An 18,890-nucleotide genomic window follows, 5' to 3' on the forward strand; every position below is an offset into this window, starting at 1 on the left:
CACTGATCATAGAATGCAGCTAAACAGATCCTGTTTAGTGTTTTGTTAACAGGGCAGATGGTAGTACTGGAACTAAATTCAAACCAGAAGTTAGACTCCTCATTATTTAGCAGGCTCCACCTGTTTATACAAAGCAATGTTAACACCTGGTATGTAGGGTGAAGCTAAGATCCACTATCTCACTACTGTTGAGTCAGAAAGCAGTGGCAAAATGAAGAATAGTTCCGCAGTCAGCTCTGTGTCCAAGTATGAAGACATACAGAGACAGCTGTTTCACATTGGGCAGATATAATGCAGGCTGTCTCCCAACCATGTTTAGCAAATAGTGAGCCTGGTCTGAGAAAGCATGCTCCCTCCCCACAGCCCTTCTTCCTGGAGCAAATTCCTGCCCCCTTCTCCCCTTTAACTGTGGTCATGTAACTCATTGGTACACACATTAATGGCAAATAATAGTGCCAGTGAACTGTTAAATGGTTCAGGTAGCAGATGATGTGAAACAACCCTGCCTGAGACCCTGGAGAGCCATTGCCAATTATAGAGAATGCTGGGCTAGGTGGACAAATACTCTGAGCTGGTGCAAGCCAGCATCCTTTGTTGGTATGCTTAAACCACAATTCAGGGAGGGGAAGGGCTGTGAAGACAGTTTTGGTCCAAAAGTTGACTCCCAGTTTGCTAACTGCTGTTTCTTAAAAATCCACATAATATCTTAGCGCATAATATCTGTGTGTGTGTGTATGTGTGTGTGTAAATAAAACTTAGGTCGTAATCCTATGCATATTTAGACAGAAAAAAGCATGCTGGGAGCTGTAGGATTTTTTTCTGTCTAAACATGCATAGGATTGCGCCTTTAGTCTGATAAAATTTGATTTATTCTTTTAAAATTTGATTTATTCTTTTCAGAGATGTAAAGCCTGATAATATGCTGCTAGATAAATCAGGTCATTTAAAACTAGCAGATTTTGGTACCTGTATGAAGATGAATAAGGTTGGTATGCTTTTAAAAAATCTAGTATTAACCTTTGTACTTCTGAAAAAGCTTTATTTTCCTGGGGAAATGTTCTTTGGATAACAGTGTTTGTTTAAATTATTAAGAATTTAAATGGAATTCAGTTTTCATTTTGACGCATTTTTCAAAACAGATCTATGAAAGTGTTTTATTTCAAGATACTTTTCAAAGTCTTGGGTAGTCCCAAGGAGTGACTCTTTTAAATGACTCCTCTCTTTTCTTTATAGGAAGGTATGGTACGATGTGATACAGCTGTCGGAACACCAGACTATATATCCCCAGAAGTATTAAAATCTCAAGGTGGTGATGGTTACTATGGACGAGAATGTGATTGGTGGTCAGTTGGTGTCTTTTTGTATGAAATGCTTGTTGGTGAGTATCAGAATCTGTATCTGATGCAGAATCATTTCTGTAAATGACATTAACTGCAGTTTCTGTTGAATAAAAATACTTTATTTCTAAATAATAAAATAGCTGTTGCTTTGTTTTGTACAGAGTTGTATTACTTCATTATGGTAAGCATAGTAAAAAGCAGCAGGATAAATTCTTGATTTAAGCTGTAAAGTTTACTCATGATTTCTGAGGTATTTTTAGGGAGCATGCATTCTTTTTTAATTGGTTTCATTACTAACCATATTACTTTAGTTATGTATTATGTAATCTAATCTGTGTAGCTTTGTCCTAATAAGGTTTACTTGGAAGTATGTCCCACTGAGTTCAGTGATTGCACTGATTATGGAAAACACTGATTATTTCATTTGGTCTTTTTTAGTGGTGGTTTAAATTAATCTTTCCTAAGCAATTGCATGTTTCCTTGGATGACTCTTCCAAGGTATTAAAAGTGATAACTAACTACAGTTTATGTAGGATCAGTGCTGAGGAACTGTAAAGATGAGGGTCACCAGTGCGCCCCCCCCCCCCCCAAGTTCTGGTGTGGCTTTAGTGTCTTTGGATGTTACGTCCTCATTTAGACTTGTAACAACATACTTGTCAGATGAACATGAGCTGCTCTCGTATCTCAGGAATACTAAGAATCCAAGGTTCCTTCCCACTTTCTTGTTTTGATATGTGTGTGATAACAGGAGTATCCTGTTTATCACTTAAAATTATAGCATGAGAATCAGCATTCCTCTGCTCACTTCCAGGTTCTACCCTAGTTCTGACACAAACTGCAGCCTTCCACAATCCAGTGTTCTACTTCCTTCTTCGCATTTTATTAACTTTAGCTATCAGTTGTGTGATGTTTTCTCTCTCTCTTTTCATTTTAGGAGATACACCTTTTTATGCAGATTCTTTAGTTGGAACATACAGTAAAATTATGAATCATAAGAATTCTCTTAGCTTCCCAGATGATAATGATATTTCTAAAGATGCAAAAAATCTTATTTGTGGCTTCTTAACTGACAGGTAAAATATTGTACATGTTCTAAATCAAAATGTAGGGTTTGCATTAGGGAGCTTTTCATGGTACATTTCATCACCTAGTGATAACCAGTGTGTATGTATTTTATACCAGTTTTAATAAACTCTTTACTCCTATTAGGTCATGTCTTGCCCTGATAATAAAACATGGTGATGTTGATATACTAACACTCTGTATAAGAGAGCTTCTAATGAGGCCTCGGGCTAATCGTTGTCTTGAAATTAGGTTCCTAATAAATTATTTTGTTGACTAGTAATCATATGGCAATGACTGGTTACTTAAACACCCAACATTGGCTTTTTAAATGCTTAAATTAGATGATTACTTACTAAGCATTGGAATAAAATAGAATATGTAATTTTATCCTGCAGTTTAAGAAATTGCTTCAGACTTGAATATTTTAAAATTTGCAAGTTTCTGAATCTGTTATCTCATTCGTGTTTTTGTGTGCGCGTGTATGTACGTGCTGCTAGTCTCTTCTTTATCCAAAATTTAGGGCAATTATTATCTAAGCTATGCAGTTATTCTAATCTGAACAAAAGTGCTTCTTTCCAAACCTTAGTCATTAAAATTTTATTCAGTAAGATTTAGTGTAAATGAGTAGCCCTATTTCATTGCCCTTAAGAGTTGGGAAAAGTGCAGAAAATGGCAACTAAAATGATCAAGGGGCTGGAGTAACTTCACTATGAGGAAAGGTTACAATGTGTGGGACTGTTTAGCTTAGAAAAAAGGTGAGTGAGGGAAGACATGATAGAGATGTACAAAACTATGCATGGTGTGGAGAAAGCACACAGGGAGACATTTTTCTCCTCCTCTCATAATATTAGAACCTGGAGTCATCCCACGAAACTGATTGGTGTGAGATTCTGAATCAGTGCTTGGGAAGGGTAATGGACTGGATGAGGCCAATAAACTGAGACTCAGTCCAGACAAGACAGAGGTACTTGTCCAGTTAAGTGACATTCGACCTGTTCTGGAGGGGGTGCTCCTAAAGGAGCAGGGTTATAGTTTGGGGGTGCTCTTAGATCCAACATTGTCCCTAGAGGCACAGGTGGCCTTGGTGGCTCAGAGTGCCTTTTATCAGGTTAGGATGTTATAACAACCACAACTCTACCTGGATAGAAGTAGTCTTGCAACAGTTAGTCACTCTCTGGCAATCTCCTATTTAAATTATTTCAACACATTATATGTGAGGCCGCCTTTGAAAACTGTCCAGAAACTTTTTAGTTCAAAATAGGGTGGGTAGACTGCTAACTGGGACTGGCTGATTTGATCATTTTATGACAGTACTTCATCTGCATTGGCTGCTAGTCCATTTCCAGGCCCAATTCAAAGTTCTGTTTTAACCTTTAAAGCCCTAAATGGCTTGGGGCTAGGTTACCTGAAGGTATTTGCCTACCTGGACATTAAGATCAAAGTCTGAGGCCCTCGTCGAGGTGCCTCCACCAAATGAGGTGGGTGGCTACAAGACAGAGGGATTTTTCAGTGGTGGCACCCCATTTGTGGAATGCTTACCCCAGGGATGTTTGCCCAGCACTTCTTATGTTCTTAAGTGTCTTAATTTATGGAATGCAAAATGTAAAGGTACGATTTAAAGATCTTTGCAAACTAATTACAATATTGGTGGTATTAATACAACCTCTTGAATACAGAGCAGTCACTCCATTCTTCTCCATGCACAGAAGAAGGGACCTGTCCCTTATCACTGAGCGGAGAAAGACAGTCTCTTTCTCCACGCAAAGAGAGGAGCGGACTGTTTGCTTCATTCCTCTCTCTGCATAGAGAAAGAAATCCAATGACATGGGGTGGGGGCTTTTGGGAAAGGGGTAGGAGGATTTCAGGAGGGAGGGGCCCACCCACTGGGGCATTCCAGGAGGCAGTCCAATCCCTTGGGCCAGAACAGTTCCCCACACCTGCCATAAATAGGCTTGATATTTGTTTCATCTTCCAAAGTAGCTTTATGTACTGTTCTTCAAACTGAAATTTCATAGACTTAGATTCAAACATACCTCTTCTGCTCATGGAATGGCGGTTTCTGATTTATTGAAAAGTATCGCGTGAGAAAAGTGAACTAAAATCCAGAGATTGACTAACAGTTGTGCAAGAGCTTCTGCAACTGTTTGCACAAGATCAATCTCTATTTTTTTTTTCTGGATTCCTTGTCTTGAAACTGTTTATAGTTCAAAAGCCCTAACATGGGCTGGCCTTTGCACACTAATGGTTGGAATGTATGTAGTTCCCCATTGCAAAATAAGATCCAGTAGCTAGGGTACATGCATTCTCGAAGTACTTTCCAATTGGGAAGTGTTTGAACTCGAGACTTACACTGTAATGGGGAACCTCATTAACACCATATAAGGATGGATACATTGTTGCATTATAGATTTGACATAACTTTGACATAACTCCACATACTTTGTTCCAAGAAGACTTTTGCTAGCACTTTTACAACAGTTTATGAAACAGTGGTAATGAGTTAACTTTTTCTGCTCATGGTCTTTGGATCCAATACTCAATAGTGCTCTTTATTGGAGGGCGGAGACAGTGCAGCAGAGTTTTTCTTGGTTTTGTGGAAGATTTGAAAAATGTTTTCAGAGCTCTGACATGAGCAGTCAAATTAATGCAGACACATGTAATGATAGCTTGACAGCCCTTTTAAAATTCGAATGAATGAACCCCTCAGGAGGGGGTAAAGCGGAGAGGTTGTGGAGGGGGATGTTTAATATTTTCTCTTTTCCCTGGTGTTCCAAGCAAATGTTTGTGAGAGCAAACTTGCATTTGAAATACAGAGAAGGGAAGCTGCTCCCCCACCCCAGATTTGGAGTATAGAAGTGTTGATAGAAGTGTTAAGCATTTGATAATAGAAGTGTTAAGCATTTTTTTCCTTTCCTGTCACTTCACTACTTGCAATATCCCCCTTTTGAGTTTCCATTTTAAAAAAGACCATTGATCTAGCGTGATACATATTTGTGTGCCACATACAGTTTGACCTCCAGACTTTGCATATATATCTTTCAAAAATAATTTATTTTTACAGGGAAGTTAGATTAGGCCGAAATGGTGTGGAAGAAATCAAGCGACACCCATTCTTCAAAAATGACCAGTGGTCTTGGGAAAATCTTAGAGATAGTAAGTACCTTTCTGAAAAATGGCACTTTTATCTTTTTTGCATGTCAGGTATTTACTTGTAAAGTATTACGTGTAAATGCGTGCAAAATATTTGATGCACAAAACTTTCATTCTATACATTAGAAGGAGGTGGTTTTCTATACAACTGAAAACATTTAAAAAGAAAAACAAAGAAAAGGTTTTTTTTTAAAGTGCGCCCTTGCATATTTATATTGGCTAGGATACAAAGAACTTGCTTAGGTGCACCTGAAAGCTTGGGCACTCCCAATGGGATCTTTTACATTTACAGTAGACCCCCTGTGCCATATCACAAGTTGTTCTTGAATGCCCCTGCAGTTTTCTGAGTATGGAGCACCGCTGTTGGAGAAACACAAGCCCAAAGCTGCCTTGGGCATGCAGAATTAGTCATTCCGTCCTTCTTCCAAAATATAAAGTACAGAAACACACGCACACACACCCCAAATATAAACACTGAAAGCTACTTACAAACATTAATCATAGTGCCTTACTTCTAATTATAATATATATTGGGCAGTATCCAACACAGCCTGCACAGTAGCGGAACCCACCACTAATCCAACAGCAAGCTAGCGGATCCTTAAGCAAACAGAAACAAGCAGAAACACTTGTTTTCAGAACAGGGCAGGTCAGAGGAGCTCGCAGAAGGGAGCTGCGTTGACCTGTCCTGTTTGGACACAAGTATTTCCTCTCATTTCCAGAGTTGCTTTAGGAATCACTACGTTCCTGTAGCACTCGCGATGGATCCCGCTGGCACCACAGAAACAGTGGTAGCACAGCAGCAGTATAAGATACAGCCCATTGTTACAAAATTTAGATTAGACCTTTAATATATGATTTATGATAATGTGTTTAAAAGTACTTTCAAACTAGATTTTAAAAGTTTAAATAATTATCATTAATAGCTGGGTGAGATAGCATCAGGGTTGTATCTGAGACCATACCCAAAGCAGCTCTGATTCTGAGGAAGAGAGGCAACTTGTGGGGGAGGAACTTTCTCAGACTTCAGAGATGCAGCTGGAGGGGAAGCCCCCCCTTTCTCACATCCCTGGGAGTGACAGCAAACAAGGCGTGGAAAGGGAAGGACAGCCTGAACTTTTAGACGCAAGGCGCAGACGCAGGCACAAGCGAGAGATCGCAGGGGCCGAGCTTCATTGTTCAGCCCAATTGGCTCGACGTCAACCGCTGTGCCCAGAAGCATCACGGGAGAGAGGGAGATCTGCCCCTCCCACCCCTTAAGTTCGGAGAATTGCCGCCCTTTTCCCAAACGGAGATCAACTGACGTACTTTCCCTTTGAACCCCTAGATGGCTGTTCCTTTGTAGTTCCCTGAGTCTCTAGCAATTAGCATCTGTATGCCTCATTAGGGCAAATGGAATTAAAGCCTTGGAAAGCAGCCCTTTTGTCTGAGTATTGATTTGGCTATTGGAGTATTCAGTAGGCAACAGGGGAACCCTGACAGATAGGTAGAATCATAGAAGAGTAGGGTTGGAAGGGGCCTAAGAGACTATCGAGTTCAACCCCCTGCTTAGTGCAGGAATCCAAGTCAAAGCATCCCTGACAGATGGCTGTCCAGCCTCATCTTGAATGCCTCCAGTGTGGGAGAGCCCGCCACCTCCCTAGCTAATTGGTTGCATTGTCGTTTTGCTCAAACAGTCAGGAAGTTTTTCCTGATGTTCAGCCGGAATCTGGCTTCCTGTAACTTGCGCCCATTATTCTGGGTCCTGCACTCTGGCATGATCGAGAAGAGATCCTGGCCTTCCTCTCAGTGACAACCTTTCAAGTACTTGAAGAGTGCTATCATATCTCCACTCAGTCTTCTCTTCTCAAGGCTAAACATGCCCAGTTCTTTCAGTCTCTTCTGATAGGGCTTTGTTTCCAGTCCCCTGATCATCTTTGTTGCCCTCCTCTGTCTGCATCCTTCTTAAAGTGTGGTTCCAAGAACTGGACACAGTATTCCAGATGAGGCCTAACCAGTGCTGAGTAGAGGGGAACTAGTACTTCCTGGATTTGGAAGCTATACGTCTATTAATGCAGCCCAAAATAGCATTTGCCTTTTTTGCAGCCACATCACATTGTTGGCTCATATTCAGCTTGTGATCTACAACAATTCCAAGATCTTTCTCGCTTGTGGTGTTGTTGAGCCACGCATTCCCCATCTTGTAACTGTGCATTTGGTTTCTTTTTCCTAGGTGCAGAACTTGGCATTTATCCCTATTAAATGTCATTCTGTTGTTTTCTGCCCAGCACTCCAGCCTATCCAGATCACTTTGAATTTTGTTTCTGTCTTCCAGGGTATTAGCTATCCCACTCAATTTTGTGTCATCTGCAAATTTGATTAGCATTCCCTGCACCTCGTCATCCAATTCATTAATAAAAATGTTGAAGAGCACTAGGCCCAGGACTGAGCCCTGCGATACCCCACTCGTTACCTCTCCCCAGTTTGAGAGGATCCCATTGATAAGCACTCTTTGAGTCCAATTCTGTAGCCAGTTGTGGATCCACCTAATAGTTGTTTCATGTAGCCCACTTTGGGCTAGTTTGCTAATCAGGGTATCATAGGGCACTGCACTAAATTGTTTATATTTCCTGTCTTCTTTCTGATATGCTGCTAACTAATATTAATAATTCCAATACCCTTTTTAGCCATTCTGGTGGTGGTGGTGGTGGAGGGGCTTCGTCTATTATTGGATTTCCACAGTTTTGCAGATGTAACCCTAGCTGCAGTTATTAGGTACATGATTGGTATTTGAATATTCAGATGTCTGATATATTTGACAAAATAGAAGAATCATAATTTCAGATCTGGTTCTCATTTTAATTTCAGTGTCTCATATAGGGAGCAATCCTGTGGCCCCTAGACATTGTCTGAGGGGCCATAGGTTACTGGGGATTCCCCCCTCTGAGGTCAGAAACAGTGCTCCAACATCGGAAGGGGGAGTTGGAGATCCAGCCCTCCTCCCCCGACCCCTTGCAGCTAGTGCAAAAAAACCTGTGTCTGCCGCCTTCCGAGATCGGGAAAGTGACCTCGGAGTAGGAGGAAAGGGGGCGTTCCAGTGGACAGGGAGTGGAGGAGACCAGAGAGGCCAGGATATGAATTATCCTCAGCCTCTGCCAGCCTCCTTTCCTCTCCTTCAGAGGTGGCATTGCTAAATGAGCTAAATAGCTATTGCTAGATGGGCTAAAAAGCACGTCTAGCGAAATATGTAGGGTGGGAGGATGGGGAGATAAAGATCACCTCTGCTGCTCCTCCCTCCCTGCATTGGATGATTGGAACCCTTTGAGTTCAGGGGCTTCTAATCATCAAGGGAGCAATAGATAGGTTTAATAACAATTCTTCAAAACCTTCTTGCTGTTTCACATAGCTACCACATATGGACAAAATGGCCTTTGTTTTGTAGATAGAACCAACATTTACCTTTTGCTTATATATCTCTTTTTAAATCTTCCCTGGTGTCAGATACTATTGATAAGCCATTTCATTAACAAGATCAGCCTCAGATGGCCTTCTCTCTGTCCTATCAGCCAGGACAGCTAGACTGGTGGGGACGAGGGAGAGGGCCTTTTCTGTGGTGGCCCCCACTCTGTGGAACTCCCTCCCTAGGGAACTCCGTCCATGCACCCTCTTTAATGAGCTTCCGTCGTGCATTAAAAACGTGGTTGTTCAGGCAGGCATTTGGGGTGGGTTAGGGTATTTTAGAAAATGTTTTTATTGTAGAATTGTATTGTTTTAAACTGTTTTATTGTATGTTGTACATCGCCCAGAGTGGCTGGGTGACCAGCCAGATGGGCGATTAATAAATTTAATAATAAATAAATAAATAAATAAATATTAAAATTTTCTCAAATTTAAAGAGGTATAAAACTGTATTCTTTTAGAAAGCAAAAATGTCCTTTTGGAATGTTCTCCTTAATATTATAACTGTTACATTATGAATCTTTAAATGTTTAATAGAGTGTTTTATCTCTTGCATGTACTGCATAATGTAGAAAAAAGTTACCTCTTGTCATGTGACCTTGTGATGTCCCTATCCATTTTTCAGGACCTTGCTTCTTCACAAATATAACATTTTTAATAGACACATTTTAATAAACATTTTAGTAATTCGTGTTTGTTTTATTGGTAGCTGTAGCACCTGTTGTGCCTGATTTAAGTAGTGATATTGACACTAGTAACTTTGATGATTTGGAGGAAGATAAAGGAGAAGAAGAAACATTCCCTATACCAAAAGCATTTGTTGGCAACCAGCTACCTTTTGTAGGATTTACTTACTACAGTAACCACCAGTAAGTATATACATTTACTAGTAAAAATACCAGCCTGTAAAAAAGAGCAGTGAGATAAAACTAACAGGATTTAAGAGGAATGTCACAAATCTGGCTTAGTTTTGATTTAGTTTGAATATTTCAAGAAAATGCTTTGCAATATCCTCCAAATTGAAACATATCACAACAGTTTTTAACTTACAGCATGGTCAGCCATTTTGCACATCTCTTTATGTGGGTTTTAGAAGTCTTTCATTTTGATTCCTCATGCATCCCTTTTCTTTTACAGTGGGCAGTATCCAACATTGCCCCGGTAGTGAGACCCACCGCTAGCACAACAGGAATCTAGCAGGTCCTGAAGCAAAATGCTCATTTCTGGAACAGGGTAGGTCAGCAGAGTTTGCAGAAGGGAGCTTCGCTGACCTGACGCATTCCAGAAACGAGCATTTCTACTGATACTGCGTTTACTTTACGAAGCACTAGCACTGGGTCCTGCTGATGCAACAGAAACAGTGGGAGCACAGCAGCGGTAAGGCATATAGTTAGGGTCTTCCTGTGACTACCATCTTTAGGATGCAATCTTATATACACTTGCCTGGAAGCAAGTCCCTTTGAACTCAGTTGGGCTTACTTCTGAATAGATATGTTTAGGAATTACACTGTTAGAGTCAAATTATTCTGCCTAGTTTTGTTCATTAAACTGTCTTGCCTGTTTATTAGCTGTGGTAAATAGCAATAGTTCCTGGTGAGCAGACAAGGAAAGCTCAAGCAAATGGACAATCCACTGAATTATTTGCAAACTAAATTAACACTTAGTTTGTTGATGCCTATTAGGATCCTGGAACATCTCAGAATACATTAAAAAAAACCTTTAAACACCTGAGGGCTTTCAAAATATGACAGCGATACATCTCCCCAGGTTCAGAAACAAGTATTAGTGTAAATAACATTTCACCATTATATAGCCAATTACATGATTTTGAGGAACTGCCCAGCCATAGTACTTGGAACAGTAAATTACTCAACTGACAGAAGGAACTTGTTAAACCTTCTAATGAGCCAGGATTTTTTGACTAGATATAGAACTCTGCACACTCAAAATACATGTTTTAAAGCAAAATTATATATGAGATTTAAAGGAAAGCTGTCTAAAAAGGGTGTGTGTTTTTGCTTATTTCTCAGATATGCACTCATGTTTTAGTTAAAGGCAATGTCTCAGAATATGAAAATAGGCTCTTAAAATTGCACATAGCAAGTCCTGAAGCATTAGCATTGTATCTGATGTGGACATTCAAGTTTTATGTAACTGGGGTGCAGAAATATGCAGCCAAAATGATCAGGGGGCTGGAGCACCTTCTGTATGAGGAAAAGCTAAAATATTTGCAGCTTTTTAGTTTAGGAAAAATGGTGACTAAAGGGGAGAATGAAAGAGGTTTATAAAAGAATACAATGGGTAGGATCCAACGCTGCCCATTCATTAGAAGAGCTGGCTGCCAATTCCGAGCAATACATGGCCAGCTTCACTGCTTCTGGTCCGCAAGTGGCCCCTACCACTTGCGGAGCGATGATTTACTGGCTCCGGAAGCAAGCCCCCAAATGAATGGAAATGCTTGTTTCTGGAAGGGTGCAGGTTGGCGGAGCAGGTTTTGGAAGGGGACAGGATTTTATACACTATAAAAAATGTATAAACGGCTATTATTGAACTAGTATGACACTGAATACCAGTTACTAGAGAATAACAATGGAAATGGGTATTGCCTTCATGCCATTGTTGTGGACTTCCCAGATTCATCTGGTTGGCTGCTGTGGAAACAAGGAGTAAGCAACCTTGAGTTCAATAGGACTTATTCCCAAGTAAGTGTATATAGGATTATAGCCAAAGTGGCGCTTTGGTCTGACCCATAGTCTGCTCTTAGTTCTTTTCCTATGTTGTCATTTACTCCTCTATAAATCCAGCTTCAAGTAGGACCAGAAACACGCATACCTGTTCTGGAAACTATTGTGAATTAATGATGGTTGAAAAATAAAACATAGTATTAACTTGTGATTTGTCTTAATAACATTACAAGGTAGAGCAACATTTTTCATTGTCGTAGATAAGAGGCATATATTTTTTCTGTCTAAAACTCGATGTAGTGCACGTTCCTTTGGCTTTGAAAACATAGTCAAAATCATTTTTATATGGAATGTGCATTTAGTTTTTCATGCTTTTGAGAGTAAATGTTTGGGCTTCTTTTGTTTACATCTTTTAAAAAATGTTAAAATTGTGTTTACAGGTATTTATCCAGCTGTACAGCAAATTCTAATGACAACAGGGCAAGCACCAATGTAGATAAAAGTTTGGTATGTCTCATCTTTAAAAAAACAAAAACAAAACTTTTTTGTTATCAGTTTTTTTCTAAACAGACATCAGTCAAATAATGATGTTAGCTGATTAAGGGCGCAATCCTATCAATTGCGCCCTTGGTGATCAGAAACCCCCAAATTTGAAGGTGTCCGATGATCCAGTGCATGGTGGGAGGAGTGGCAGAGGCAATCTTTGCCTCCCCATCCTCCTGCCGTGCAGATTTTGGTAGACAGGCTCTTTACCCTGTCTAGCAAAGGCACTTCTAATGGGGAGGGAAGGAGCCTGGAAGAGACATGGGATAACTCGTATCCTGGCATCTCCGGTCTCCTTCCCCCCCTGCCCACTGGAATGCCCCCTTTTCCCCTCTCTGAGGTTGAGTTTCTGAACTTATTTAATAATTAAATTTAATAATAAAATAAAAACTTGGAGAAGTAGCTGGCGTGGTTCTTTCTGCAGTGGCTGTGAGGGGGCATGAGAGGGGGGCAGATCTCCGACCTGCACTTCCGAGGTCAGAGCACTGTCTGTGATCTCAGAAGGATTTTATGAGCAATGCTGCAGTCCCTAGGATTCAGACCAACACTCTAAAGGTTTTCTTTGTTGATTAATCCTTTGCATTTTAATTGATTAATTTTAAATAAATTTAAATTACTGTCACATCTATATAGATTTATTTTCAAAATATTGAAGGATGAGTATGGTAACAAGAATTTGCACTAATTTTGAGGATAAAACATCTTTAATGTATTTGCCTCATTACCTATTACACAACTGAACCAAAATTGTCTGAAAAATTAAGTGAATTTGTTCTTAACTGGTGGTACCACTGATTAAAATATGCACATATTGATTAATCAATTTAAGTGTTAATTAATCTGCCAGCTGAAATTTGATGTCCTAGTTTTTAATATAAGTGCATTTGCAAAGATATGGAAAACGATTTAAAACAATTTTACATTGCTGCTCTAAAGTAGATTATATATCATTTAGCCGTTATTTGAGGTTCATGTAAAGCCTTGCTTTTCTGTTCATTCTGTCTTTTATATTTGAAGCTGGAATCTTTGCAAAAAACTATCTATCAGCTTGAAGAACAGCTACAAAATGAAATGCAACTGAAAGATGAAATGGAACAAAAATTCAGGTGACAGATTTCATGTTCTCAGAATTTCAAAAACCTCAGTTGTGTAAATTTTATATTGAGAGGTAATGATGGTGTTAACATTAGGGAACAGATGGCAGTATCCAATGCTACCCATCTGTGTGTGCCCCCACCCGCTGCCATTTTTGTTTCCCGTGCGGCCAGACCCACCAATTCGATTGCACAACTGGCATCCACCACTTGGGCAAAAGAGATTTAACACTTCCGGGGACGAGCTCTGAAATGAATGAAAGCACTCATTTCCGGAATGGGGCAGATCAGCAGAGCTCCTGTATACAAGCTCCGCTGGCCTCTATTCCAGAAGCCAGCGTTTCCACTTGTTGTGGGTTGCCCCTGGAAGTGCTAAATCTCTGTTCCATAATTGCGGGCACCACTTGTAGAACAGAATTGACAGGGCTGGCCACGTGTGGGCGGTCATCGTTGGATTCTGCCCCAAATATTTTTCTCCCTTCCCTCACAAGAATTGGGCATTGAACTAGGGGCTGTTTAAGAGCAACACTTCGGAAAGTAATACTATGAGGAGTTGGTGGTAGCAGCACAGATGGGTTTGTCTGCTGCCATTATGAAGAGAGAGACAAAGGGCACTTATGGAATTTTGCAGAGGCATTGGGTATCTTTGGAGCGAAGAATGGGATAATTAAGGATTGTGATTAGATCCTTTATAATATGCTAGAGAGAGATTCCTTTAGAATCTGCCATTTTCTGCCACTTGGATCAATCTCCATTCCCCATTAGAGCTCACCCTTGTTCAGTCGTTAAGTCGTGTCTGACTCTTTGTGATCCCATGGACCATAGCATGCCAGGCCTTCCTGTCCTCCACTCTCTCCCGGAGTGTGCTCAAGTTCATATTCATTGCATCAGTGATGCTATCCAGCCATCTCATCCTCTGCCGACCCCTTCTTCTTTTGCCTTCAATCTTTCCCAGCATCAGGGTCTTTTCCAGGGAGTTTTCTCTTTGCATTAGGTGGCCAAAATATTTGAGCTTCAGCTTCAGTATCTGTCCTTCCAATGAGCAGTCAGGGTTGATTTCCTTTAGGATGGACTGCTTTGACCTCCTTGCAGTCCAGGGGAATCGTAAGAGTCTTCTCCAGCACCACAGCTCGAAAGCATCAATTCTTCGGCGCTCAGCCTTCCTTATAGTCCAGCTCTCACAGCCATACATTACTACTGGGAAAACCATAGCTTTGATTATACGGACCTTTGTCGGCAAGGTGATATCTCTGCTTCTTACTCTGCTGTCTAGGTTTGCCATAGCTTTCCTCCAGGAAGTAATATGCTGGGAAGTGATGGGGCCAGATGCCATGATCTTCGTTTTTTTTAATGTTGAGTTTCTAACCAGCTTTTGCACTCTCCACTTTCAACCTCAACAAGAGGCTCTTTAGATCCTCTTCACTTTCTGCCATTAGGGTGGTATCATCTGCGTATCTGAGGTTGTTGATAATTCTCCCAGCAATCTTAATTCCGACCTGCGATCCATTCCGACCTTAATTCATCCAACCCGGGATTTCTCATGATGTACTCTGCATATAAGTTAAATAAGCAGGGTGACAATATGTAGCCTTGTCATACTCCTTTCCCAATTTTGAACCAATCGGTTGTTCCATGACTGGTTCTTACTGTTGCTCCTTGTCCCTCGTACAGGTTTCTCAGGAGACAGGTAAGGTGGTCTGGTATTCCCATCTCTTTAAGAATTTGCCACAGTTTGTTGTGATCCACACAATCAAAGGCTTTAGTGTAGTCAGTGAAGCAGAAATAGACGTTTTTCTGGAATTCTCTTGCGTTCTCCATGATCCAGCAAATGTTGGCGATTTGATCTCTAGTTCCTCTGCCTCTTCGAGACCCAGCTTGTACTTCCGATAGTTCTCGGTTCGCATACTGCTGAAGCCTAGCTTGTAGGATTTTGAGTATAACCTTGCTGGCATGTGAAATGAGCACAATTGTATGATAGTTTGAACACTCTTTGGCATTGCCCTTCTTTGGAAGTGGAATGTAAACTGACCTTTTCCAGTCTTGTGGCCACTGTTGAGTGTTCCAAATTTGTTGTCATATTGAGTGCAGCACTTGAACAGCATCATCTTTTAGGATTTTAAATAGCTCAGCTGGAATACTGTCATCTCCGCTAGCTTTGTTGTTAGTAATGCTTCCTAAGGCCCACTTGACTTCACACTCTAGGATGTCTGGCTCAAGTTCAGTGACCGCGCTATCATGGCTATCAGGGACATTCAGATCTTTCCTGTATAGTTCTTCTGTGTACTCCTTCCACCTCTTCTTAATCTCCTCTGCTTCTGTGAGGTCCCTGCCTTCTTTGTCCTTCATCATGCCCGTCTTTGCACAAAACATGTTCCCTTGAGATCTCCGATTTTCTTGAAGAGATCTCTAGTCTTTCCCATTCTATTTCAATTTCTTTGCATTGTTCATTTAAGAAGGCCTTCTTGTCTCTCCTTGCTATTCTCTGTAACTCTGCATTCAGTTGGGTATATCTTCCCCTTTCTCCCTTGCTTTTCGCTTCCCTTCTTTCCTCAGCTACTTCTAAAGCCTCAACAGACAGCCACTTTGCTTTCCTGCATTTCTTTCTCTTGGGGATGGATTGAGTTGCTGCCTCCTGAACAGTGTTACTGACCTCCGTCCATAGTTCCTCAGGCACTCTGTCTGTCAGGTCTAATCCCTTAAATCTATTCCTCACCTCCACTGTATATTCATAAGGGATATGATTGAGGTCATACCTGAATGGTTTAGTGGTTTTCCCTACGTTCTTCAATTTCAGCTGAAATTTTGCCACAAGAAGCTCATGATCTGAGCCACAGTCAGCTCCAGGTCTTGTTTTTACTGACTGTATTGAGGTTCTCCATCTTTGGCTGCAAAGGACATAATCAGTCTGATTTCGATATTGACCATCTGGTGATGTCCATGTGTAGAGTTGCCTCTTGTGCTGTTGGAAAAGAGTGTTTGCTATGATCAACGTGTTCTTTTGGCAAAACTCTGTTAGCCTTTGTCCTGCTTCATTTTGTACACCAAGGCCATGCTTGCCTGTTATCCCGGTGATTTCTTGACTTCCTACTTTAGCATTCCAATCCCCTATGATGAAAAGGACATCTTTTTTTTGGTGTTAATTCTGGAAGGTGTTGTAGGTCTTCATAGAACCGATCAACCTCAACTTCGGCCTCAGTGCTTAGGGCATAGACTTGAATTACTGTGATGTTGAATGGTTTACCTTGGGTTTGTACTGAGATCATTCTATCGTTTTTGAGATTGTACCCCAGTACTGCTTTTCCCACGCTTTTATTGACTATGAATGCTACTCCATTTCTTCTAAGGGATTCTTGCCCACAGTAGTAGATATAATGGTCACCTGAATTAAATTCGCCCCTGCTTGTCCATTTTAGTTTGCTGATTCCCAAGACGTCGATGTTCAATCTTGCCATCTCATGTTTGACCACCTCCAGCTTGCCTTGATTCATTGATCTTACATTCCAGGTTCCTAAACAATATTGTTCTTTACAGCATCGGACTTTCTTTTCACCACCAGACACATCCACAGCTGAGTGTCCTTTCGGGTTTGGCCCAGCCGCTTCACTCTTTCTGGCGCTACTTGGAAATTCCCTCTGCTCTTCCCCAGTAGTATATTGGACACCTTCCAACCTGAGGGGCTCATCTTCCGGCGTCATCTCTTTTAGCCTTGTGATACGTTCCATGGGGTTTTCTTGGCAAGAATACAGGATTGGGTTGCCATTTCCTTCTCCAGTGGACCACATTTTGTCAGAACTCTCTGCCATGACCTGTCCGTCTTGGGTGGCCCTGCATGGCATACCTTATGGCTTCACTGAGCTATGCAAGCCCCTTCGCCACAACAAGGCAGTGGTCCATGAAGAGGAGAGCTCACCCTACTCCTTGTCAAATTCTGCTTAGGCTCTTGGCTAGACCATATAATACGAGCCCTATAAAAAAATTCAGATTTCTTACTGACACCTTCAAATATAGCATTACAAAATGCTAGAAAGGGAGATGTTTTCCATAACCACCAGTTGGGCATGATGCTGCCTACTTAATCTGATTTGTCAGAGGATTCTGGCTCTGAGCATATTTTTAAAAATACAAACATGTCACTGGGATTCCAAGATGTACTCTGGCAGCATGTATGAGGAAAGCTTGCTGCTCCTCTTCAAGACCTCATGGAGTCAGTTCTTAAACATATCAAAAGACACATGGCAAAATATGATGCGGAGTGCACAGGATTGCAGTGGCTTGTTCTGTGCTGCTACTGCCACAGGGTTTTGGTTCTGGATTACACAGTGTTGTTGATGTTTGTTGCTGCAGTACAGTTGAGTTAAAGTGGGCGTTTTGAGAACAGGGTGACCAGGTGCTGTAGCTCTTTATGTCTTAGCCATGTACTTGAGGCTTTGGCTATATTGTTTGAGCACAGATGAAAAATATTAACCCCAAAACAAAAAATAACAGTTTTAACATCTTTTTTTTTTTTTGTAGAACATCAAACATTAAACTAGACAAGATCATGAAAGAATTAGATGAAGAGGTAAGTGGGTGGTTATTTTGATTTTTCAGTGACTGTTATTATATGATTTTGACACTGAACTGAGTAGGAGTGGATGAGAACTTGCTGGTATGTTGCTCATTTTATAAGAAGAATTTAAGAAAATAGGGTTACAAAGGAGACTGATATACCTATTCAGCAAAATCACATAGGCTGCGTTCAGATGTAACACTAGACCATAGTTGAGTGTTATAAGAATAAGTCTAGCCTTCTCCTGGGCTCACATGTTCCAGCTGGGCTAGCATGCTGTGGTGTGGCTGCATTAATTGCAGTTCAGGATTCCTCTGAACCCAAAATTGTGGTTAATCTTAATTATGGTTTGTTGAAACAAGACAGCTTTATAAACCATGGTTTGAAGTTGGCTTGTTTCAAATGAACCATAGTTATGGTTAACCACAGATGGTTGGGTTTGAAATGACATAGGAAGCTATGGTTAACAAAGACAGAACTGAAAATTTCTGAACTCCTCCTTGTGTCCACGTTGGAGAAGGAGAGGGGCAGAGGAATATGTGATAGGGTAGATTAGGCTTGTTCATCTCACAGTAAAATAGGGTTTAGCATTATGTCCAAATGCAGCCCAAGAGTTCTTCTAAGATTGTGTCACTTCATACTGTGGGGGAGCTGGATTTTTTGATGCTCTTTATACATTTTTATATATTTCAATAAGACAACTTGTGTAGAACATTTCTTTCAGATATGCTAGCTTGCTACATGCAGGACGCTTTCTACTCTTTGAATTCCCCAAAAGCAATGTGATGTGATACAGTCTAGGATCAGTTCTATAAAATTATCTTGCTTATCATGTAACTCAATTCTTACTTAAGGAAAACTGAATGCTAAAGGGTGAAAATGGGGGATTCCTTTGGGTGAAAGATCATGGGATGGAAAGGAACAGAAAAGCCTTGCTGAATTAGAAAACAAATCCATCTAGTCCAAGAGTCCCCAATCTTTTGGGTCCAATGGGACATTTGGAATTTTGAGAGAGTGTAATGTACTC

The 18,890-nt window shown here is 40.8% G+C and overlaps 1 protein-coding gene across 5 annotated transcripts in view; it reads left to right on the forward strand.

Moving 5' to 3' along the window:
* Positions 1-18,890, forward strand: part of ROCK1 (Rho associated coiled-coil containing protein kinase 1) — a 129,154-nt gene that overhangs the window by 62,633 nt on the left and 47,631 nt on the right. For all 5 annotated transcript variants that reach the window (XM_084849731.1, XM_084849733.1, XM_084849732.1 and 2 more), the window contains exons 6-13: positions 901-985; positions 1,234-1,378; positions 2,275-2,413; positions 5,467-5,558; positions 9,703-9,862; positions 12,118-12,184; positions 13,238-13,326; positions 17,827-17,875. In XM_084849731.1, the coding sequence (XP_084705857.1) occupies positions 901-985; positions 1,234-1,378; positions 2,275-2,413; positions 5,467-5,558; positions 9,703-9,862; positions 12,118-12,184; positions 13,238-13,326; positions 17,827-17,875 (826 nt within the window). The remainder of the gene's footprint in view (positions 1-900; positions 986-1,233; positions 1,379-2,274; positions 2,414-5,466; positions 5,559-9,702; positions 9,863-12,117; positions 12,185-13,237; positions 13,327-17,826; positions 17,876-18,890) is intronic.

This window comes from Heloderma suspectum, chromosome 4, assembly GCF_057233095.1.
Source record: "Heloderma suspectum isolate Gila_16-S chromosome 4, 16-S_ref, whole genome shotgun sequence".
In the NCBI taxonomy this organism is placed as follows: Eukaryota; Metazoa; Chordata; class Lepidosauria; order Squamata; family Helodermatidae; genus Heloderma; species Heloderma suspectum.